General features: G+C 49.6%; 2 protein-coding genes across 3 annotated transcripts in view; both read left to right on the plus strand.

Annotated features, from left to right (window-relative positions):
- Window positions 1-1,809, plus strand: part of WIZ (WIZ zinc finger) — a 28,336-nt gene extending 26,527 nt beyond the window's left edge. Inside the window, 1 exon segment of the mRNA XM_030935712.1 lies at window positions 116-1,809. Within this exon segment, the coding sequence (XP_030791572.1) occupies window positions 116-275 (160 nt within the window). The 3' untranslated portion in view covers window positions 276-1,809.
- Window positions 1,810-4,214: 2,405 nt separating this feature from the next.
- Window positions 4,215-24,012, plus strand: part of AKAP8L (A-kinase anchoring protein 8 like) — a 36,088-nt gene continuing 16,290 nt past the window's right edge. Inside the window, exons 1-8 of one of the 2 annotated variants that reach the window (XM_010361536.2) lie at window positions 4,215-4,406; window positions 12,852-12,926; window positions 20,355-20,387; window positions 20,671-20,728; window positions 20,831-20,911; window positions 22,774-23,227; window positions 23,334-23,430; window positions 23,514-23,584. In XM_010361536.2, the coding sequence (XP_010359838.1) occupies window positions 4,394-4,406; window positions 12,852-12,926; window positions 20,355-20,387; window positions 20,671-20,728; window positions 20,831-20,911; window positions 22,774-23,227; window positions 23,334-23,430; window positions 23,514-23,584 (882 nt within the window). In that variant the 5' untranslated portion in view covers window positions 4,215-4,393. Of the gene's footprint in view, window positions 4,407-12,851; window positions 12,927-20,354; window positions 20,388-20,670; window positions 20,912-22,773; window positions 23,228-23,333; window positions 23,431-23,513; window positions 23,585-24,012 lie in introns of both variants that reach the window. The other variant, XM_010361535.2, reaches the window with a different exon arrangement.

Below are 24,012 nucleotides of genomic sequence, written 5' to 3' on the forward strand. Positions count from 1 at the left end.
GCTTGCTCTGTCCACACTAAGTAGCAGCAGGTGTGCCCAGGGACGTGGGCAAGGCTATGCTTCCGCCTCTCCTCACAGCACTGGCCACTCCCTCTCTCTCTGTTCACCCACGCAGGTTCTGTGAGGTGGAATTCCAGGGCCCCCTCTCCATCCAGGAAGAGTGGGTGCGGCACTTACAGCGGCACATCCTGGAGATGAACTTCTCCAAAGCGGACCCCCCGCCTGAGGAGTCCCAGGCCCCGCAGGCACAGACAGCGGCGGCAGAGGCTCCCTAACACAAAAGCATTCCAGATCCCCTCTCGTGCCACCTCTGTCTCCTCTTCTTCCTCCTCTGTGTCCTCGTCCCTCTTCCTCTTTCTTTCCGTTTCCAAAGGAGCAAGCCAAAACCTCAAACCGGCGCCCCTTGGGGGCCGGGCACACTACAGCCAGGGCGCCGGGAGCCAGCTAGCTGCCCTTCCCCCAGCCTGAGGACTCTGGGGCCACAGGGTGTCTTCCTTCGGCCCATGCCCACCTGGTCCAGCAGGGGCAGCAGCCAGGTCTCTGGTGGCAGCTGATCTGGTCACAGGGGAGGACAGCACTCCCCCGTCTAGCAGCCAGGCAGGGCAATGTCTGCCATCCGTGGCCATTTGCAAAGACCCCAAAGACCCCTGTTCTGGTTCCCTCTCGCCCCCATGAATATCCTCTCACACGCATGTACATGCGAACACACACACACGCACCTCGTGAGACCCGGGACCTGCCCCGGACCCCCAGTTCCCGGGTTGAACGACCACATCATGCCACGGTGCTTGCTCAGGGGAAGCCACGCTCCCTCTGTGGGGCCTGCTGGGGCCTGGGAGCCCCCACTGAGCCCACAATGCCACGGAAATCCTTGTTGGTTGCCCCCCAGAGGGGCCTTCCCAGCTGGGAAGAGCTCAGAGCTGACAGCTGCCTCCTGCCATGTCAAGGGCGCCCAAAGAGCCTCAGGGGCTCTGGGGCCCTGGAGGGTGGGGTTGGGGGGTGGGACTCTCCTCCCCCACTCCTGCTCCCTCTCCCTTTTCACTGTTGCTTTCTATGTATAGCTCCCTAGACCTTTCACTTTTTTAAAAATGCGTTTTGTGTAGAGAATAAGGAACGTGGATCTTTTTATTTTGCAATCCTGGGCCAGCTAGAAGCCGGGAGCTGATTGACCTTTTAACTTTTTTCAGTGGCCACATTTTGGTTATCGATGTACCTAGAAGTATGTAAATTAGATTAAATTTCTCTTCTGGAAACGCCCTGGGGCAGGCAGCCAGCGTGTGTTTTTCTGTCGAGTGGACAGGCTGGCATTGGCTGGCAGCCGGGGCTGGGATCGGGGCCTCCTCTGTCCAGAGCCATGGAGGCCCTGGGTTTTCCCGTTGGCCGCCAAGCAAACCAGACGCAGCTGGGGATGAGCCCAAGTTCCCAGCTGTTGGCGCTTTATGCCATGGTTGGTGGGGGGGCTCTGGCTGGCTGGCAAAGTGGCTCCAGTGAGCAGACGAACCAGGGTTCTGGGCAGCCCGTCTGGGAAGGGAGCCAGGATCAAGAAGCAGTTGAGGCTAGGGGAGCTTATCAAGGGCAGGAGCTACCAGCGAGGGTGTCAGGGACCCGCTGGGAGCATTTGGCGGGGGGAGGGGGGGTAGCGGGGGTGTAGAGAGCTGGAACTCACCTGCTTTTAATACATGTGACTTCTAGTTAGACACATGCACCCCTAACCCAAGGAACACGGGAAAAGAGGAGCCGCTGGCTCCTTTGCGATGTTATTTATTTTCTTGCTCTGCAAATGTTTATTGAACATTTCTGAGATTTTAAGAGATTTTGTTGGCTGCTCCTTCTTGTTTATTGCATGTGGTTTTTCAGCTCATCCTTTTCACTAAACGGCCAAGTGCTGGAAAGTGGGAATGACCTCATGGCGTGTGGACAGAAGGGGCCACCTCTACTCCCAGCCCTGCTTTCTGGGCCCTCCCATCATACCCCTTCCTGGGAAGGAGGGGTTAACAGGCTGCAATAACACGCCCACAAGGGTGGTCTTGGCCCGCACATCTGCTCCTGTAGGGTCAGGACGCACATCTTGCCTGGTGGCAGAAGGCCGCAACTACTTCTGTCCATCCTGTGCTGTGGGTGGGTGGATGTATCCAAGACTTAGGAAGCAGGGAGAGCATCTTATGAGCTGACTCAAAGGTGTTTCTTCCTCTTTCAGCTTTTCATAAGTCAGTTTTTATTTTTTGAGACAGGGTCTCATTCTGTTGCCCAAGCTGGAGTGCAGTGGTAGGACCTTGGCTCACTGTAGTCTCTGCCTCCTGGGTTCAAGTGATTCTCCTGCCTCAGCCATCCAGGTAGCCGGGATCACAGGCGTGCACCACCACCCCTGGCTTATTTCTGTAATTTTTGTAGAGACGGGGGTTTCACCATGTCGCCCAGGCTGGTCTTGAACTCCTGAGCTCAAGCGATCATCCTCCCAAAATGCTGGGATTACAGGCATGAGCCACTATGCCCAGCCCATAAGTCAGTTTTTGAAATATAAAAGTGGTATAGGCTAGATGTAACAAAAAACAATCAAATGATACAAGAGCTTATAAAGTCACATGGCAAGTTCCTCCCCACCAATCATGCAGTGAAGTGAGGGTCACGTGTGTCCTTGGAAGAGTCGCCTCCAGTTCTTGCAGGAGAATGTTTTCCTAAAACTTTCTGAGCATTGCTCTTCTCTGCTCAAGCCATTTTAATGCACCTCAGGCAGCAAAGTCTCAGCCTTTGAGCTGTGCTCTCTGTGAGGGTGTTGGATGTAAACGAAGTCAAATCAGGGTACAGTGATGGCTGTGGCAAGTGCCATGAAGGAACGAACCTTCATGCCTTGGTTTGAAAGACAGGCAGGCATCCCTGAGGCTGACAGGGAGATGAACCCCAAAGCCAGAGTGCTTATCCGTCAGATCTCTGCTTCATGTGTGGAGTTGCTCACTTAACACATAAGTGGCTTCGTTCCATATGGCAGCAAGTTCTGCAGAAGCCTCATTTGGGTGGGGGAGTTTTATTAAAACAGTTTATCATGGAGAATTCCAACTATACAAAAGTACAGCAAACAGTAAAATGGACCCTCATCTACCCATCACTTACCAACCCATGACCAATGTCTTCAGCTGTAAGAGGTTTATCTTATAGCTCCTTGCTTCCTCCCCCGCTCTCTACCTGTCTGAATTGTGTGAAGCACATCCTGGCCATAAGATCAGTTAACTTCTTAGAATTTCAGTATGTTTCTCTGAATGTTTTAAATGCCACTATTACACCTAAAGAAATCGACAATATCAAAAAGTAGTAGCATACCTTTAAAAAGGTATTAAAACATACGAAGTGTAGAAGTAATTGCGCAGCTTGATGAGTTTTCACAAACACACGTTAAATACTGTTTTTGGGGCAGCTCTGTCATCTCTAGCAAGTACGAGTTGTCCCTGGCAGGGGTTTCCGTGTGCCCAGGAAACAGACTGAGGACATGACTGGTGCCCGGCCGCACTATTGCAGGATCTCTGGAGTCCAGAGTGAATCAAGACGGTTTTAGAAGCAAAGTTCCCATTTTAACACGTAACTGTCAAGGACCTTGAGTAAATCATGAGTTCCAAGCTTCAGTTTTAAGTGGGGATTAAAAGCTTCTTGCATGTTTGAAGGAGCATTTGAATGACACACGATACAAACGGAATTATTATACATATAAGCATATGCCCTATAAATATATTTGTTACCGTTTTGTGACGATTAATCACGTTTATTCAGTGCACTGGCCCCGGAATGATTCCTTTACACACATTTTGTCATGTAATGTTGAAACGTGTGTCCAGCATCTTGTTTGGTGCTGAGTTTTAATTTTCTCATTCCAACATGGCTTTGCTATGCTTATTTTGGAGCCGAAGGCCAGAGAAGTTGAGACACGTAGCTAGGTTTACCCAGCACCTCGGTGGCGGAGCTGGCATCCCAGCCGTGCCCTGAGCCGTAGACCCGGCTCCCTCTGGCGGGTCTCCAGGGCACTGGCCCTCCTCCAGCCCGACCGCGCTTGGGCCTTGGGCCTTTCCGTAGTGCACAGCTCCGCCCCCTCGAATGCTATAGGACTCCGCCTCTCTGCCGGCTTCTCTAGGCCAATCACTGAGGCCTTAGACTAACAGAAGGCGGGGACAAGGCGGGGCTCTCACGAGATTGCCAGCCGCTTCCAGCCACTGATATGAGGAGGCGTGGAGATAGACAGCGGTGCTATCCAATAGGCGTGAAGCCGAGGCCGGTATGAGCCAATGCGGTCGGGAGGCGGGGCTTGGGTGTGTGTCGAGGGGACCCTGTGGTTAGCAGCCGCTATCGCAGCGTCGGATGTGCAGGGCAGCAGCCGCCGGCGTCCTCGGATGTTGTGTTACCCGCCACCATGAGCTACACAGGTGGGCCTGGCAGGGTGGGGTCGGGCTCTGCGTGGGGGATGGGACAGGGACGTGCGGATGCCGCACCAGGCTTGCCCGCACCTCCCCTGGGGCCCCTTCACTGCCCTCCCTGCGGTCACAAAATGGCGCCGCTGGCCCGTCGCCTCAGGGTCGCTTCTCTCACGCCTCGTTGCCTCAACTCTCTGTGCCTGCAGCCGGCGTCCCGGCTCCCGGCCGCCTGAGGTCTTGGCTTCTGTCGCTTGTGTCCGTGGGCCCGGGCCTCAGCGCGCGAGGTCTCCGCCCCCACCACCTCAGTCCCTGGCCTGCGCTCCTGGACCTCGACGCCTTAGGTTTCCCTTTCTCAGGCCTTGGTCCTTACGAGCAGTCAGCAGGCTCGGCTGCCGTCGCCATTGTCGCGTCCTCCCCCGCGCAGTTTCTCTGCAAAAACGCCGCAGCTCTACACCCCCATCCCGATCCCACCCACCACCCGCTTTTGTCTATTTCAGAACTGGGAGAGGCGCCAGGCCCTAGGGGGATAAGTAAATATTGGAAAGGTTTGGGCTGAGCGGGGAGTCTTGGGCCCCTAGGGGGCTGAACTGCAAGGAATGACAAGGTTCCACGTTAATTTCCTCTACCTCTGTCAAATGAACCGTGCCTGTGCAGATTGGGTACTGGGAATACGGACAAGACTTCATCAAGCAGCTTAGAGGCGAGGACGGATCTTAATAGGCAAATAAGCGAGTGCAGGATATATTTAGGGTGGTCAGTACCGTGCGGGGGTCGCTCCACTACATGGAGTGGTTGGAGCCCTCTGTAAAGAGGTGACATTTGAGCAGAGATCTAAATGGAGTGAGAGAATAAAGATATCTGGCCCAAGGAGCTTTTGCTGTAAAAGGCTTACGGGCAGGAACTACCTGGCTTGTTAGAAGATCAGCCAAAGAGGCCAGTGGGAGGCCAATGGGATTTGAAAGGGAGAGTGGGTGATAAGATCCGAGAGCCCCTCTCCGCCCCCCGCAATATGCTTGGGCGACTGTAAATCATCACTGCGTGAATTGCTAAGGCCTCCTGGGTTTCCCTTGGCAGTGACTGATGAGGATTCTCAGCCAGGAGACTTAGACTAGGCCTCCCCATTTGATGAGGGTATTATAGGCTTGAGCGTGTGTGGTTGCCAGGTAACCTGCATTCTACTTGGAATGTTGAGAACTGAGAATGGAACATGAGTCTCTGGAGCTCCTTTGTAGACCACTTTATGTTTGCATAGGCAAGAAGGTAGTGCCAGTCCTCTCTACCCTGGCCCCCAGGTCAGGAGCTTTCCAAGAACCCCAGTTTTTCTAGCAACCATCCCCCAGCCCAGTGGCTTCTCAGCCAGGGGTGATTCTGCCCCCAGAGGACATCTGGCAATGTCTGGAGACATTTTTGGTTGTCACATATGGGAGAGGAAGTGCTGCTGGTATCTGGTGGATGGAGGCTTGGGATGTTGCCCTGCTACAGTATACACAATGACACCTACTGCAAAGAAGTATCTGGCCTCAAACATCAGCAGTGCCCAGCTTGGGCAGCTCTGCTAGAGCCTTTCTGTAACTTTCCTAGTTCAGGAGGAAAGACTATAGGGTTGTTACGACATCTCTGGGATTGGAATATAATTCTCACCAAGTCTTACCAAGAACTGGAAGACAGTTTCATGGTTTTTAAAAACAGGACTGCTGAAGAAACCAGAAGATGAATGGTTGGTTGCTGTGGGGTAGCTGAGTAATGGAGCTCTTTTTCTTTAATAGATGAGGAAACTGAGTTACAAGGTCACTAATGACCCAACCTGAATTCCAGCTCTAGACTTGTAGGCTGTAGTTCTGGGTTTGGGTGGGCACTGAGATAGCCAAGCTAATAAAGTAATGATTCGTTTTTCCTTTATCTTGATAAACTGAAAACCACAGTAATTTATAATGTGAGTCTTCCCCTTTTAAGAAGTAGGGCACTAAAGTCAAAGGCATTTTAAGTCACATTTCAGACAACTACTAGCTTTAAGAGTAAGTCCTAGAGGCCTCAAAGCAAATGTTAACCATTATTAAACATAAAAGGTGACTAATAAATCTTTCTATTAACTCGCCCTGCTTTTGAACCCAGTTACTTTATACGTGGGAAAGGAAGCTGCATTTCTAGCACTGAGAGGGGAAGAGGAGAGCAGTGGAAAACAGGACAGAAATATCCAGAATCAGGCCCTCAAACAAAGGTCTGAAATGCTACCGCACTTGTCACAGAAACCTTTATTGTCTTACACAGTTTCCTTATGTTTGGAATGGACAGGTGATTTCGCTGGGTGGTTCCAGCTTGGAATATCATGAGGTTACATTTGGGATCTCTATCTGGACTAGAGTCATCTGAAAGCCTGACTGAGGCTGGAGGTCCCACCTCCAAGGTGACTTAAACTCCCATGCCTGGCGGGCTGATGCTGGCCGTTAATTCTTGGCCCCATGGATCTGTCCCTAGGGCTGGCTGCTGGCGAGTCCTCACAATATGGTGGCTGGTTTTCCCCAGACTGAATGATCCCAGAAAGAGCAAGGCAGAAATCCCAGAAGTCACACTCAGTCATTTTCATAAATCTTATTGGTTGCAGTGGCTACCTCTATTAGTTGGGAGGGATCAACATAACATTAAGAGGCAAGAATGATTGGAGACTATCTTGGAGGATGGTTGTCACCCTACTCTTGGCTCAGATAATAAAGGTTGGAGGCAACCTAACCTAATTCCAGTTATCCTTTAATTTTTGGCACTCTCTGTTACTCCTTCAAATAAGACTCTTTTTTCTAGATCAGGCACGGTGGCTCACACCTGTAATCTCAACACTTTGGGAGGCCAAGGCAGGAAGATTGCTTGAGGCCGGGAGTTTGAGATGAGCCTGGGCAACACAGCAAGACTCTTTCTCTATAAAAATTAAAAATGAAAGGTTAACTATGCAAGATTGAGACTGCAGTGAGCCATGATTGTGCCACTGCACTCCAGCCTGGATGACAGCGAGACTCTGGGATGTTTGCTGGAGCCCGGGAGTTCAACATTGCTGAGTTATGATCATGCCACTGCACTCCAGCCTGGGCAACAGAGCAATATCCTGTCTCAAGAAAATATATACTCTTTTTTAAAAAGGAAAAAGAAGGAAAAGTATAAAACTGAGAAACTTTTGTTTTGTTTTGTTGAGACAGGGTCTCACTATGTTGCCCAGGCTGGAATGCAGTGGCACCATCATAGCTCACTGCAGCCTTGCCCTCCTGTGCTCAAGTGATCTTCCCACCTCACCTCAGCCTCCCAAGTAGCTGTGACTGCATGTGCATGCCACCATGCCCGGCTAATTTTTTATTTCTGAGATGAGGTCTCACTATGTTGCCAGGCAGGTCTTGAACTCCTAGGCTCAAGTGATCCTCCCAACTCAGCCTCCCAGAGTACTGGTGTTACAGACATGAGCCCCAGCATTTGGCCTGCTTTTGTTTTTTGTTTTTGTTTTTGTTTTTGTTTTTTTTTTTTGAGACGGAGTCTCGCTCTGTCGCCCAGGCTGGAGTGCAGTGGCAGGATCTCAGCTCACTGCAATCTCCGCCTCCTGGTTTCACGCCATTCTCCTCCCTCAGCCTCCCGAGCAGCTGGGACTACAGGTGTCCGCCACCTCGCCCGGCTAGTTTTTTGTATTTTTAGTAGAGACGGGGTTTCACTGTGTTAGCCAGAATGGTCTCGATCTCCTGACCTTGTGATCCACCCGTCTCGGCCTCCCAAAGTGCTGGGATTACAGGCTTGAGCCACCGCGCCCGGCCCTGCTTTTGTATTTTTGAGCAAAACAAGTTGACAAGAGAGATTGATTACAAGCAAGGAGTGTTGCTGCAGAACTAGAAATCCATGGTCTCAGAGTGAGAGGATCGCTTAAGCCCAGGAATTCAAGACCGGTATGGGTCCATAGTGAGACCCTGTCTCTCAAAAAAAAAAAAGAAAGAAAAGAAAAAAAGAAAACAAAAATTAGCTGGGCCTGGTGGTGTGTGACTATAGTCCCACCTACACAGGAGACTGAAGTAGGAGGATTGCTTGAGCCCCAGAGTCTGAGGCCATAGTGAGCAGTGATTGTGCCACTGCACTCCAGCCTGGATGACAGTGAGACCTCCTGTCTCTAATAAAAATAGAAAGAAATCCATGATCTGACACTTAGCTTTATAGGGCCATATAGGGCATATTTTATTTTTTCATCCAGAGCTAATCAGGCTGGTAAATTGTACCAAGAGAACACTTTACAAACCAGCTAAGAATTTAGAATGGGCTCAGTGGCTCACATCTGTAATCCCAGCACTTTGGGAGACCCAGGCAGGCGGATCCCGTGAGGTTGGGGGTTTGAGACCAGCCTGACCAACGTGGAGAAACCCCATCTCTACTAAAAATACAAAATTAGCTGGCTCTGGTGGCGCATGCCTGTAATCCCAGCTCCTCAGGAGGCTGAGGCAGGAGAATCGCTTGAACCCGGGAAGCAGAGGTTGCAGTGAGCAAAGATCGCACCACTGCACTCCAGCCTGGGCAACAAGAGCGAAACTCCATCTCAAAAAAAAAAAAAAAGGCCGGGCGCGGTGGCTCAAGCCTGTAATCCCAGCACTTTGGGAGGCCGAGACGGGTGGATCACGAGGTCAGGAGATCGAGACCATCCTGGCGAACACAGTGAAACGCCGTCTCTACTAAAAAAATACAAAAAACTAGCCAGGCAAGGTGGCGGGCGCCTGTAGTCCCAGCTACTCGGGAGGCTGAGGCAGAAGAATGGCGTAAACTCGGGAGGCAGAGCTTGTGGTGAGCTGAGATCGCGTCACTGCACTCCAGCCTGGGCGACAGGGCGAGACTCCGTCTCAAAAAAAAAAAAAAGAATTTATTCATAATAGGAGCCAAAACTGGCTCTAGAAGGGCCTGTCCTGCGATCTTTGCAGACAGTATTGTGGAGCAGAATGTCCATGTGGTGCAGGGGACAGAGTTAGAGCAGAGATTGCTGTTGATCTTGGAGGGTTTGATGGATCGTCTTTCCTTCCTAGGGAAGAACCAGGGCCCCTCTCGCCTGAACAGACACAGATGTTTTGCTCAGCAGCTTGCTGACTGTGTTCTTGTGAGGGTATGGTAGGCTGTCATTTGCCGTTGCAGTACTCGCAGACCACATTATCTGAAGTCTGAGGCCATTTTACTGCTGGCCCAATTGCTGAAAGAACAAGTTTCCAGAAGCTAGTCGAGCCAACAGTGGAGACCACAGGGGCTGGGTACTTCTTACATTATAAGGCTTTCCCCTGGGTGAACTCTTCAAAGCTGCTGTCAGTATTTCTTATGGATAGCTATTAACCAACAATGCCTGGATTTCAGGCATCTCAGGAAGGTCCAGATCCCTGGAAGGAATCCATTTCAGTGGATTCCTACTCTCTTTACTTAGGGAAGGTAGAAGACTGGGTCTGTGTGTCCTCGGTTTTATCCTTCCTCAGGGCCCAGTCCCTACTCTGGAAAGTAAAGATGAAGTTGGGTTCACAGCTCCTTCTTTGGAACCCTTGGAGCTAGATGTATTTTGGAATTCTAGCTTAAGAGAAGTCACGTGGGGCCCTGTATTTAAATACATTAATTCTGTACTAAGTAGGACAAAGAAAGATTATAAATGTCCTCACAGGTGAAAACAGCTGCAGCGTGAGTTTTGACACCACACTGATAGAAAACACTTGGTCTTTAGACCCTTTTGTACCTGGGGGAATTGCAGAGTAAGGGATCTTGCCCACCTGCCCTTCTTATCTGTGGTGAGGATGAGATGAGATCATTGCAGATAAATGTTCTTGGCATCCTGCAGGGAAAGCACTTGTTCAGTGTTGGCTGCTGCTGCTGTGGTCTTAAGAGAGAAAATAGAGAGACTGTCAACGAGTAAGAGAACGCCTACCCAGGGGGAAGGCACTTCTGTAGGTTTTTGATACAAACAAGCTGTTAGAGGCAAAGACTTTAATTTTCAGGTCATGAGTTGGCTCTGATGGGAAAGGCAAATCCTGCCTCTTATGGTATCTGTCAAAATTTCAGTGCTGAGAGAAAATTATTCAAAAATATGTATTTCTGGCTGGGCACGGTGGCTCACGCCTGTAATCCCAGCACTGTGGGAGGCCGAGGTGGGTGGATCACAAGTTTAGGAGATTGAGACCGTCCTGGCTAACACGGTGAAACCCCATCTCTACGAAAAATACAAAAAAGGAGCCGGACGTGGTGGCACGTGCCTGTAGTCCCAGCTACTCAGAAGGCGGAGGCAGGAGAATCGCTTGAATCCGGGAGGTGGAGGTTGCAATGAGCTGAGATCGTGCCACTGCACTCCAGCCTAGTGTGACACTCCGTCTCAAAATAAATATATATGTATGTATTTCTAACTGTAGAGGTTTTTTTTTTAAATGTAGTTTTAAAGCAAGTGGCAGGATTAGGATTAAGCATAGTCTGTAGGAGCAGTGGTTTCTGATAGAGGTAGAAGTTTTCCTTACTTGACACTAACTCATTTTATTTTATTTATTTATTTATTTTGAGATGGCGTCTTGATCCGTTACCCAGGCTAGAGTGCAGTGGCACAATCTCCACTCACTGCAACCTCCGCCTCCTGGGTTTAAGAGGTTCTTCTCCCTCACCCTCCCAAGAACCTGGGATTACAGGCAGGCGCCACTATGCCCAGCTAATTTTGGGGTTTTGTTTGTTTTGAGACAGAGTCTTGCTCTGTTGCCCAGGCTGGAATGCAGTGGCATGATCTTGGCTCACTACAACCTCCACCTCTTGGGTTCAAGTGATTCTCCTGCCTCAGCCTCCCGTGCAGCTGGGACTACAGGCACACACCACCACGCCCAGCTAATTTTTGTATTTTTAGTAGAGAAAATAGGGTTTCACCATATTGGCCAGAACTTCTGACCTCGTGATCCACCCACCTCAGCCACCCAGTGCTGGGATTACAGTGCTGGGATTATGAGCCACCGCACCCGGCCTAATTTTTGTATTTTTGGTAGAGATGGGGTTTCACCATGTTGGCCAGGCTGGTCTTGAACTCCTGACCTCAACCAGTCGACCCCCGTTGGCCTCCCAAAGTACTGAGTACAGGCATGAGCCAGTATTCAGCCCTAATTCATTTTATGTTGAGAAACAGTTTGAGAGTTGAGAAGATAGGAAATTTTATGTATACATAATAATACTTATTTCCATATGAACATGCCAACCCCAAAGAATTACTTTTAAGAAATAATTGTTTTTTGTTTTTTATTGAGACGGTCTTGCTCTGTCACCCAGGCTAGAATGCAGTGGCGCAATCATAGCTCACTGCAGTCTTGATCTTCTGGGCTCAGGTGACACTCCCACCTCAGCCTCCCAAGTAGCTAGGACTACAGGCATATGCTGCCACAGCTGACTTTTTTTTTTTTTTTTTGTATTTTTTGTAGAGACAGGGTTTCGCCCTGTTGCCCAGGCTGGTCACCTTGGCCTCCCAAAGTGTTGGGATTACAAGCATACTTGCCTGTAATCCCAACCTGGTGGGGATTCACCTGACGGGGTTTCACCATGTTTGCCAGGATGGTCTCGATCTCCTGACCTCGTAATCTGCCTGCCTTGGCCTCCCAAAGTGCTGCCCAAAAGAGGCAATATTTGCCTTTCCCATCAGAGCCAACTCATGACCTGAAAATTACAAATAGCCATCCAGCCCAGAAATAATTGTTATACACACTTTTTAATGGAAAACCAAAATATAAAGCAGTTTGTGTTTCAGATTTAGGACAGGGAGAGGGGGTATTATTTGCTTTAACATGGTTTGGAAGCTAACCTCCATCCTTGTTTGAATTCCAAGTGGCTCACCTTTCAGGGATTTGAATAGTTTCCTCATTTAACAGAATGATAACTTGGGTGTTCATTTATCAAAATAGGCTACTGACTTAAATGTTTAAAAATTTTTATTTGGGGCCAGGCTCTGTGGCTCATGCGTGTAATCCCAACACTTTGGGAGGTTCAGGAGGGTGGATTGCTTGAGTCTAGGAATTAAAGACCAGCCTGGGCAACATGATGAAACCCCATCTCTACAAAAAATATAAAAATTAGCTGGACATGATGGCATGAACCTATAGTCTTAGCTACTTGGGAGGCTGAGGCAAGAGGATCGTTTGAGCCTGGAAAGTCGAGGTTGCAGTGAGCCGTGATCATGCCACAGCATTCCAGCCCAGACAGAGTGAGACCCTGTTTTTAAAAAGTAAATAAATAATTTTTTAATTTTTAATCTAGTCCTCCTGGTATAGCAAGTTAAACATAACCTGCCTTTCCATTAGTTAATATTTTCTGACAGTCTAATTAAACTGTGGAATCTAGAGGTTTTGATGGTTTTCATTGAGAGAAGGGCCTGCTGGCAATCCCATACCAAAGGTTAGGTAGTCTCAGGTCATTTCCCTGTGACTTGCTTGGGGAAATTAACCCCACTGTCTTTATGTCTAGGCTTTGTCCAGGGATCTGAAACCACTTTGCAGTCGACATACTCGGATACCAGTGCTCAGCCCACCTGTGATTATGGTAAGTGTGGGCCTCTGGTGGGAACAAAAGTGTTCTGCAGAGCAGTTCCTTGTCTTCTTAGTTGCCTTTGGCTTTGCTGTCATCCTGTCATGCTTTTTTAAACCTAAACTTGTGTGAAATGGTGTGCCCATTTGAATAGCTAGTGCTTCCCTTTCAGACAGTTATGGGAAAAGTAGCTGTGTTCCTGAGCAAGTTAGGCTCTTTGATAAAAGGCCTGGCTTCAGATCCCCATGGGAGAGGGACTGGGAGTCAGAGTGACCAGCTAAAGTCCAAAGGAGGGCACAGCGGCTCACGCCTGTAATCCCAGCACTTTGGGAGGCTGAGGTGGGTGGATCACCTGACGTCAGGAGATCGAGACCATCCTGGCCAACATGGTGAAACGCCATCTCTACTAAATACAAAACATTAGCTGGGCATGGTGGCACTCACCTATAGTCCCAGCTACTCAGGAGGCTGAGGCAGGGGAATCGCTTGAACCCTGGAGGCAGAGGTTACAGTGAGCCGAGATCACGCCATTGCATTCCAGCCTGGCAACAGAGCAAGACTCCATATCAAAAAAAAAAAAAAAAGTCCAAAGGATTGGTCCAGGAGAGAGCAAGCTATTAACTTAGTCCCAGCGTAGTGCGTGTCCTTGCTGTGGGAGAGAGGCTGAGTATGTGAATCTGGCAGCTTTCGGAGACTCAGCCAGGCCACCTCAAGCCAGCAGGCTCCACACACAGAGAGTTGAGTGAAGATCTCTGATTGAGTTTTCCAGTATGGACAGAAACACTTATTTAGCTAATTCAGAAGTAGCCACCAGTAGGATTCACAGATGCTGTTTTATCTGTTTCGTTTGTGTGCTGTGGCAGCCCGGAACTGCTGATAAAGCTGGTCTTTGGTTGTCTGTGACTCTAGGGGTGTCTGTTGAGAAGGAGCCCTCTTTGGAATTAACAAGGATAATGTCTTAATTACTGAGATGGGTAATTTCTTTTACTACCAAGATCTGGGGAAAGACTGATCCTACGCAGCTAACATGCCCTCAGGGATCACTGCATAAAGGGACTTAAGTAAGCTTCCCAAGTAGCAGCAGCTAGTCCCAGAAAAAGGGAAGACTTAAAATATTTTGAGGCCGGGCGCGGTGGCTCAAGTCTGTAATCCTAGCACTTTGGGAGGCCGAGACGGGCGGATCACGAGGTCAGGAGATCGAGACCATCCTGGCTAACACTGTGAAACCCCGTCTCTACTAAAAAATACAAAAAACTAGCTGGGCGGGGTGGCGGGCGCCTGTAGTCCCAGCTACTCGGGGGGCTGAGGCAGGAGAATGGCGTGAACCCGGGAGGCGGAGCTTGCAGTGAGCTGAGATCCGGCCACTGCACTCCAGCCCGGGCGACAGAGTGAGACTCCATCTCAAAAAAAAAAAAAAATTTTTTTTGAAATTGGGTGAGAAGGTATCAGGTGTTTCATAAATGAGGAGAAACTTGGTTTGCTTGGCTTCCCTGTCCTGCCCTCCCTGCCTCTTCCTCTCATCAAGTATAGTCCCTAATTGCACATCCTTTTGAATTCTTTTCCCTCTGGGTTACGTATTCTGAGTACAAGCCATTTCTCAGATGTGCCATTTACAAATGTTTTCTCCCAGACTGTGGCATGTCTATTCTCTTGCCAGTATCTTTGAAAGAACACAAGTTGTTAATTTTGAAGCCGAATTCAATCTTTTCTTTAATAGATGATAATTTTCCTTTTATATCTAAGAAATCTATAAGATTTTTCTTTTGAATTTTCTTTTAGGTGTTTTAGTTTAAGGTTTTACATTTAGTCTGTGACCCATATTGAGTTAATTTTCTACAAGGTGTGCAGTATAAGCTAAGGTTTCTTCTTCTATTGCATATAGATATACAATTGTTTCAGCACCGTTTGTTTAAAAAGAAAAAAAAAACTGTTTTTTCTTTCTTTCTTTTTTTTTTGTTTTGAGACAGAGTCTCACTCTGTCCCCCAGGCTGAAGTGCAGTGGCCGGATCTCGGCTCACTGCAAGCTCCACCTCCCAATTTCACGCCATTCTCCCTCCTCAGCCTCCTGAGCAGCTGGGACTATAGGCGCCCGCCACCACGCCAGGCTAATTTTTTTGTATTTTTAGTAGAGACGGGGTTTCACCATGTTAGCCAGTATGGTCTCCATCTCCTGACCTCGTGATCTGCCTGCCTTGGCCTCCCAAACTGCTGGGATTACAGGCGTGAGCCACTGTGCCCGGCCTCTTTCTTTCTTTCTTTCTCTTTTAAGACAGAGTTTCGCTCTTGTTGCCCAGGCTGGAGTGCAGTGGTGCGATCTCGGCTCACCACAGCCTCCACCTTCCGGATTCAAGCGATTCTCATGCCTTGGCCTCCCAAACAGCTGGGATTACAGGCATGTACCACTACGCCCGGCTAATTTTTGTATCATTAGTAGAGACAGGGTTTCACCATGTTGACCAGGCTAGTCTTGAACTCCTGATCTCAGGTGATCCGCCTGCCTCGGCCTCCCAAAATGCTAGGATTATAGGTGTGAGCCACCACGCCAGGACTATTTTTTCTCTATTGAAATGCCTTTGTACCTTTTCTGAAAATCAGTTGGCCATCTACTGTGGCTCTGTTTCTGGACTCTTGGACTCTCATTCTGTTCCATTGGTCTATACATCTGAACTTCATTCAGCAGCACAGTCTTTTTGTATTTTTAGTAGAGACTGGTTTCACCATTTGGCCAGGCTGGTCTCAAACTCCTGACCTCACGTGATCCACCTGCCTCGGCCTCCCAAAGTGTTGGAATTACAGGCCTTAGCCACCACGCCTGGCCCAGCAATACAGTCTTGATTACTGGATAGTAGTAATCTTGAAATATTAGTCCTCCAGGTTTGTTCTTTTTTCCAGAATTGTTAGTTTCTTTGCTTTTGCATATAAATTTTAGAATCAGTTTATCAAGTTTTTTAAAAATTCGTGCTGAGATTTTGAGCAAGAGAGCCTTGGGTCTATAGATCTATCAAGTCTGTAGAATCTAAAGGTTAGTTTGAGATTAGTTTGAGAAAATTGACATCTTAACAATATCAAGTCTTCTGAATCATGAATGCAGTATGTCACTTCATTGATGTAGGTCTTTGATTTATTAGTGTTTTGTAGTTTTCAACACAGATCCTACACATATTTTGTTAGATTTACACTTAAGTTTTACATGTTTTTAGTACTATAGTGAATGATACTTTTAAAAACTTCCAATTCATTGCTGATATGTAGAAATTTGATTGCTATTTGATTGTAGGTTTACCTTATAATATTTGAAATTTGACTTATAGATTGACCTTGTAATAAACCTTGCTAAGCTCACTTGTTCTAGTAGCTCTTTTGTAGATCTTTTTGAGATTTTTTTTACATACATAATTGTGAAAGAGTAGAGATGGATTTATATATTTTTCCTTCTGGCTTGAATTGCAAGAACAATGTAACATTTAAATAATATTTTGAAAAACAGCTAAGATCCTACCATATGAATATTTAATTTTTGTCAGCTCACTAATTTTATGTAGTTTAATACTTTATATGTGGATAGAATTGTGGATCCTGCTTTATTTTATTTTTTTAAGATATGGTCTCACTCTGTTGCCTAGGCTGGAGTGCAGTGGCACAATTTCAGCTCACTGCAACCTCCACCTCCTGGGCACAGGTGGCCCTCCCACCTCAGCCTCCCGCATAATTGGGACCACAGGCATGCCCTACCACGCCCAGCTAATTTTTGTATTTTTTGTAGAGACAGGGTTTTGCTGTGTTGCCCAGGCTGGTCTCAAACTCCTGGGCTCAAGCGATTGGTCTGCCCCACTTCCCAAAATGGTAGGATTACAGGTGTGAGCCACTGCACCTGACTGGTCCTGCTTTATTTTAAAGCCACATAAGGCACAGTAAATTATTTTTTTATGCTTACATGAGTAGGTAGGCTATAATCTGATTAACTATTACCTTAAAGTTGAGTGTTAAATTATTTTCTATTTTTGGTCCATAAATATCACATACTGTGACCATGTCCTTTTTTCTTTTAAAAATTATGTCCTTGGCCAGGTGCAGTGGCTCATGCCTATAATCCCAGCAGTCTGAGAGGCTGAGATGGGAGGATCGCTTGAGCCCCCAGGAGTTGGAGACCAGCCTGGGCAACATAGTACAACCCTATCTCTACAAAATATATAAGAAATTAGCCAGGCATGGTGGCACATGCCTGTAGTCCCAGCCACTCCGGAGGCTGAGGCAGAAGGGTCACTTGAACCCGGGAAGTCGAGGCTGCAGTGAGCTGTGATCACACCACTACACTTCAGCCTGGGGGACAGAGCAAGACTGTGTCTCAAAAATATATACGTACATATATTTTATTTATTTATTTATTTTTTTTTTGAGACGGAGTCTTGCTCTGCCGCCCAGGCTGGAGTGCAGTGGCCGGATCTCAGCTCACTGCAAGCTCCGCCTCCCGGGTTCACGCCATTCTCCTGTCTCAGCCTCCCGAGTAGCTGGGACTACAGGCGCCCGCCTCATCGCCCGGCTAGTTTTTTGTATTTTTAGTAGAGACGGGGTTTCACCGTATTAGCCAGGATGGTCTCGATCTCCTGACCTCGTGATCCGCCCGTCTCGGCCTCCCAAAGTGCTGGGATTACAGGCTTGAGCCACCGCGCCCGGCCATTTTATATTTTTATAATATATATATATATCCTTAAAGAAATATATATATATATATATATATATATATATATATATATATATATTTTTTTTTTTTTTTTATGCCGTTAACATTTCCTTTGTCAACCATGACCTCATTCCTTCTGGGGATGGAAATGAGTTGGGGGATTCTTTCAGAAAGGGCAGGTCTTAGGGAGTCCCTAAACGCCAGTCTAGATGAAGGCTTCCTTCTGAAGGGACCCAGCTGGGATGTCCATTAAGGAGTCTGGGTTGCTCCAGGCGTAGCAAGTGGCACGTAGTGAGTGTTTACCTGGAGGGACTCCTGAGAGTTGCCCATCGTGGGAGGCCCTGCCTGTCCTTAAAACGTAAAGTGATGTTCACGGAGTTGTTGCCTGCTTTCTTTCCTTGTGCCTCCTCACTCTGTTCTGGCAGATCCTCAGCAGGTGAAGCTTGCAGTGACCACATTGTAGCCTCACAAGCAGAGCTCTGATGGATCTGCTTTTGCCTCCATATCCTATTTTCTTTTTCTTTTCCTTTTTCTTTTTCTTCTTTTTTTTTGAGAGAGAATCTCACTTAGTCGCCCAGCCTGGAGTGCAATGGTGCGATCTCGGCTCACTGCAACCTCCACCTCCCAGGTTCAAGTGATTCTCCTGCCTCAGCCTCCCAGGCAGCTGAGACCATAGGCGCACACCACCATACCTGGCTAATTTTTGTATTTTTAGTAGAGATGAGGTTTCACCATTTTGACCAGGCTGGTCTCGAACTCCTGACCTCGTGATCCACCCGCCTTGGCCTCCCAAAGTGCTGGGATTACAGGCATGAGCCCGACTCCTATTTTCTTTAGTATAGCTAATGCCCACTGTCCCTGGTACAAACAGACAAACAGTCACTTGGCCAGGTATACAGTAGCTACCTGGGCTACCTGTGTGTTGTTCTATTTTTTTTTTTTTTTTTTGAAATGGAGTTTCACCGTGTCACCCAGGCTGGAGTGCAGTGGTGCAATCTCACCTCACTGCAATCTCTGCTGCCTGGGTTCAAGCAATTCGTGTGCCTCAGCCTACTGAGTAGCTGGGACTAAAGGTGTGTGCCACCTCACCTGGCTAATTTTTGTATTTTTGGTAGAGTCAGGGTTTCACCATGTTGGTCAGTCTGGTTTCAAACTCCTGACCTCAGGTGATCCGCCCACCTCGACCTCCCAAAGTGCTGGGATTACAGGCGTGAGCCACCACCCCCAGCCGTGTGCATTGTTCTTTATGTGGCTCCGCCAGCCTCTCTTGCCTGTTAGAATGGCTCCTTAGCCACTCTTTCCTCAGCTACCACTCCTGACTTACCCTTGCTGCTCTCTGGCTGTTAACGTCTCCCTTACCGATAAGCAGATCTCCATACCTGAGCAGTGCCTGGGACTGCAAGCGTCTGTTCCCTGTGCTCAGGGTATGCATAAACAAATGGATGAGAAGCCTCTGTTTTGGTTTCTCCAGCCCAAGAGTTTTTGTTTTGTGAGCTCTCTTGTTAAACATAGTGGTCATCAGCAGTTCCTCAGCTTCTCTCTGATTTCTCCCATTCTTTTTGTGCACCGGGTTGTGGAGGAACCCGAGTGCAGGACAACAGCCTGCCTATTCTGTCTGGCTCATCTTTTCAGTTGACTTATACTCTTCCTGCTGTGGTCTGGCTTCTGCCACTTACTGCCCTGCTGTCTGTCTCACTGAGCTTCGGTCCCCTGCCCTGGATTGAGCATGTCCTCTGTCTGCAGGGCAGAGATGACATGGAATGGGAAACAACTGTTGGGTCTCACCAGAGACCCAGGGAAAGGGGTCACCTGCTCTGTGCCCTCCTTTGGGGAGGAACTGTGTGTTTGAGTTCCCAGGGGACTTTATACTTTGTCACTTCTCAGTGGCTTTATGTTCCTGAAGGAATGAGGTTTTATCATGTAGTGTGATTGAATCCAGAGCATATTAAGTTGATAATCCGGATCGTTCTCTCCACAGCTTTTCTCAAGTAAGGGGTTGCTTCTTGGGCTTCTCTCACTGATGTGTTCCAGCACAGCACAGTCAACAATTCAAGGGCTTGTTGGCCCTCCCTTTTAAGGCAGTCTCTTGGGAGACTGGGGTTGGATTTTCTGCTATAAACTGATTAGCGTTTAGCCTGGGGTGTGGAGGTCACCTTCTAATTCTGGCTCTTTTTTTTTTTTTTTTTTGTTTGAGACGGAGTCTGGCTCTGTCGCCCAGGCTGGAGTGCGGTGGCCGGATCTCAGCTCACTGCAAGCTCCGCCTCCCAGGTTCACGCCATTCTCCTGCCTCCGCCTCCCAAGTAGCTGGGACTACAGGCGCCCGCCTCGTCGCCGGGCTAGTTTTTTGTATTCTTTAGTAGAGACGGGGTTTCACCGTATTAGCCAGGATGGTCTCGATCTCCTGACCTTGTGATCCGCCCGTCTCGGCCTCCCAAAGTGCTGGGATTACAGGCTTGAGCCACCGCGCCTGGCCTAATTCTGGCTCTTAAGGGAAGGAGTGTAGGAGCCAAGTTCCTTAGTTGAGAGTGTTGGGAACAGGAGGATCCTTAAATAACAGATACTCAGAGCCACAGGCAGCCAGGCACCAGGGCAGCAAGTGGCCTGGATCATTTGCACAGTGCTCGCAAGCTCAAGGCGTCTCGGTTAGAGGAGGTGCAGCCTGCTCTGACCAGTCAGGTCCTGGGAATAATTGTCTTTGCACCTGAATTACGGCCTGGTATTGTAAGCAAGTATAGATGTAACTGCCGTTCTACTTTTTGTAGGATATGGAACTTGGAACTCTGGAACAAATAGAGGCAAGTGTCATTCCTGCGATCGCTGTCCTGTCCCTTGGGGTTGTTCTGGCTATGTTTCTCAGCTGCTGCCCTGCTTGACCAAGGTTGGGAGTGGGGAGGGGGCATGTTTCTGGGGTTACCTACTCCTTAACAGGAGGCCTTCATCAGAATGGCCAGGGCCCATCCAGCCTCAGTGGCTAGTGTCTTCTCTCTCTGTGACAGAAGATACCCTTGTATCTGTGTTTGTCTCTGTCTCTGTCTGCCTGCCCCCACCATCTGTTTGTCTCTGTCTCCCTCACTGCAGGCTACGAGGGCTATGGCTATGGCTATGGCTATGGCCAGGATAACACCACCAACTATGGGTATGGTATGGCCACTTCACACTCTTGGGAAATGCCTAGCTCTGACACAAATGCAAACACTAGTGCCTCGGGTAGCGCCAGTGCCGATTCCGTTTTATCCAGAATTAACCAGCGCTTAGATATGGTGCCGCATTTGGAGACAGACATGATGCAAGGAGGCGTGTACGGCTCAGGTGGAGAAAGGTGAGTGGACACCTGCCTAGGGTCTGAGGCTCTGCAGGGGTGACTCCTGCCTGCTGCCCACTGTGTCTTCCTTTCTGAGTGCACCTCTGTGTCTGCTTCCTCCCCGCTGCTTGGTGCTGCTGTGGCTCCCAGCGGGGTCCGTTGCACTTCCCGTCTCTGACTTGTGTCTCCTCTCACCCACCCTCAACCCCTGCCATACTACCTAGTGGTCAGCCTTTCCCCAGCTTGGAGTGGGAGGAACAAGCCCAGATTGGGCTGCCTTCACTGTGCCCTCAAAAACAGTGTTTAGTTGCCCCTCCCTCCAAGGACAGCCATTTGGAATTCTCTCGAGACTTTGCCTCCTGTGTGGTGTCAGGGCAGGACAGATGGAGTTTGGTGTGAAGGGTGGGATGAGCGTTTGGGGCTGATCACTGTGAGCTGGGCCACCCCCACGTAAGGGTCGGGGCAGGTGTGGGCATTTCCTGGTTACTCTCCTGTGTCTTACAAACATGTACCTGATGGAAGCACTCCTGTGAGGAACTGCTGCTGTCCTCATTTTGCAGGTGGGGATACAGAAGTTCAGGCAGGTCATACCCCGAAGGCACGCAGCAAGTACGTGGTGGGGCTGGGCCTTGCCTACCAGATCTGCCCTACTCCAGAGCATCATGCTGTGGGCGTTTGTCATTAACTGAACTATACTTGGCCCAGGAGTGCTTGTGCCCAGTGCGAGGCTTCGGTGAGGAGGGCGGGTGTATCTTTAGCACGGGATAGAGTGGAGCTCCAGCTAACAGATGATTGAGAGCCAAGAGTAAGGAGTCGCCTGGCTGAGCACTGGTAGGGCCGAGTGAGGCCCCAGGGCTGTGGTGGCAGAGTGTGGGAGACGCACAAGGGGTCTTGATGCCATGGGCTCTGTAACTCCTGGCCCAACAGCTGCAGCACTCAGAGCTGAGGGCTTGGCATGTGAGGCTTGGACTTGCATTGCTGCTGTGCACCTTCTTATCACAGCCTGGAGCCTGGGATGGTGGTAAGCAGAGCAGTGGCAGCACCAACTGCTGCTCTTAGAGCTGCCGGTGCCTGTTGGTGGCCCAGGTTTAGGGAAGAGTGTGCAAGGGGAGCCCTTGTGCCTGTGAGGTGTGTGGGGTCCAGGCCTGTGGGGGTGTAGGCTTCAGGCTGCAGTCATGGTTAAAAGAGCTCTCTGTGGTGCCCTCTGTGTCCTGGGAGGAGGTCTGGCCTGCCTTCCCAGTTGCAATATAGGGTATGTAGAGTTTGGTGTCTGGCTCTAGGCTCCAGGGTCATGTAATACAGCTCTTTTTCTTGTCCCTGGGCAAGCTCTCAGTGTCTTTCCTGGGAAATACTCCCCCTTTTGTCTTAGTTGTTTTGGTAATGAGGGACTTTGCAGAGTTTGAAGGTTCCCCAGCCATGAGGGACAACAACAGTGTTTCCCATGGGTATCATCAGCCTCACTGGCTGCGCATTCGTTGTGCTGGACCTGCCTGCAGCCTGCAGGGTGCTGGGGTGCTCAGCCTTGCCCCATGAGGAGCAGCCTTGGACGTTGCGACTCCCACAGATGGTGCACATGTTCCCGAAGGGCTGTGGAGCAGCTCTGCCCCTCGTTGAGACTCACTGGACTAGAGCCTCCACCCCAGTTGTCGGTCCTCCTTAGGGTCCCCAAGCCAGTATGTGGCTACATTCAAGTTTGGGGCAGTGGTGCCCCTACATCAGCTGAGAGGCTGGAACTTTTTAATTGGCATTTCTGAACATTGAGCCCCCCACCAGGGCAGGGTGGGTGCTGGACTGGGAGATTGTGGGGAGGGCAAGAGCAGTCACCTGGAGGTGAGGGATCCTGAGGGACTCCACCTGATACTCACTCCATGCCTCTGCAGGTATGACTCCTATGAGTCCTGTGACTCAAGGGCCGTCCTGAGTGAGCGCGACCTGTACCGGTCGGGCTATGACTACAGCGAGCTTGACCCCGAGATGGAAATGGCCTATGAGGGCCAATATGATGCCTACCGCGACCAGTTCCGCATGCGTGGCAACGACACCTTCGGTCCCAGGGCGCAGGGCTGGGCCCGGGATGCCCGGAGCGGCCGGCCGATGGCCTCAGGCTATGGGCGCATGTGGGAAGACCCCATGGGGGCCCGGGGCCAGTGCATGTCTGGTGCCTCTCGGCTGCCCTCCCTCTTCTCCCAGAACATCATCCCCGAGTATGGCATGTTCCAGGGCATGCGAGGTGGGGGCGCCTTCCCAGGCAGCTCCCGCTTTGGCTTCGGGTTTGGCAATGGCATGAAGCAGATGAGGCGGACCTGGAAGACTTGGACCACAGCCGACTTCCGGGTGAGTGGAGGTGGCCTTCCCCTCTGGGAAGCTTAGTTCCCAGTGGGGCAGAGCTAAGGGCCGGGAGCCATGCACCCTGACACAGCTTCCCCCACTTATGACCCAGACCAAGAAGAAGAAGAGAAAACAGGGCGGCAGTCCTGATGAGCCGGATAGCAAAGCCACCCGCACGGACTGCTCGGACAACAGTGACTCAGACAATGGTGAGCTAGCTGGGTGGTACTGGGCGTCTACCCTCTGCCTCCGGGGGCTCCTGGGCTGAGCTTTACCTTCTTTTCCCTTTCAGATGAGGGCACTGAGGGGGAAGCCACAGAGGGCCTTGAAGGCACCGAGGCTGTGGAGAAGGGCTCCAGAGTGGTAAGTGGCTCTGGCTGGGTATTTTCTATCTGCAGGAGGGGCAAGCTGGCCTGAAGAGTGGTGCTCTCCCTGGGGGCCAGAGGCAGTGCTGTGTCAGCTCTGTGTGCATGGTGACCAGCATGGGGAGGCAATGTGGTCTGGCAGAAAGCACAGGCTGCCTAGCTGGAGGCACAGTTTCCTTGTTGAAAAATGGGACCAGCCCCATGTGCACCAGGTAGTGAGAGGATGTGAGGTTTCTGGCACGTAGCTGGGCCTTGTCATTTAAAGCCATTGTAAATAACTGGGCTACTCTGGGCCACCCTGCTTATGGGATAGCCCTGCTCTGTCTATGGAGCAAGCAGCTGTTTTACTATATACCGTTGCTCTAATAAACTTGGTTACTTTAAAAAAAAAAAAAAAAAACTTGTTTTAAAGTTGGAATTTGAAAT

Source organism: Rhinopithecus roxellana, chromosome 8 (genome assembly GCF_007565055.1).
Source record: "Rhinopithecus roxellana isolate Shanxi Qingling chromosome 8, ASM756505v1, whole genome shotgun sequence".
NCBI lineage: Eukaryota > Metazoa > Chordata > Mammalia > Primates > Cercopithecidae > Rhinopithecus > Rhinopithecus roxellana.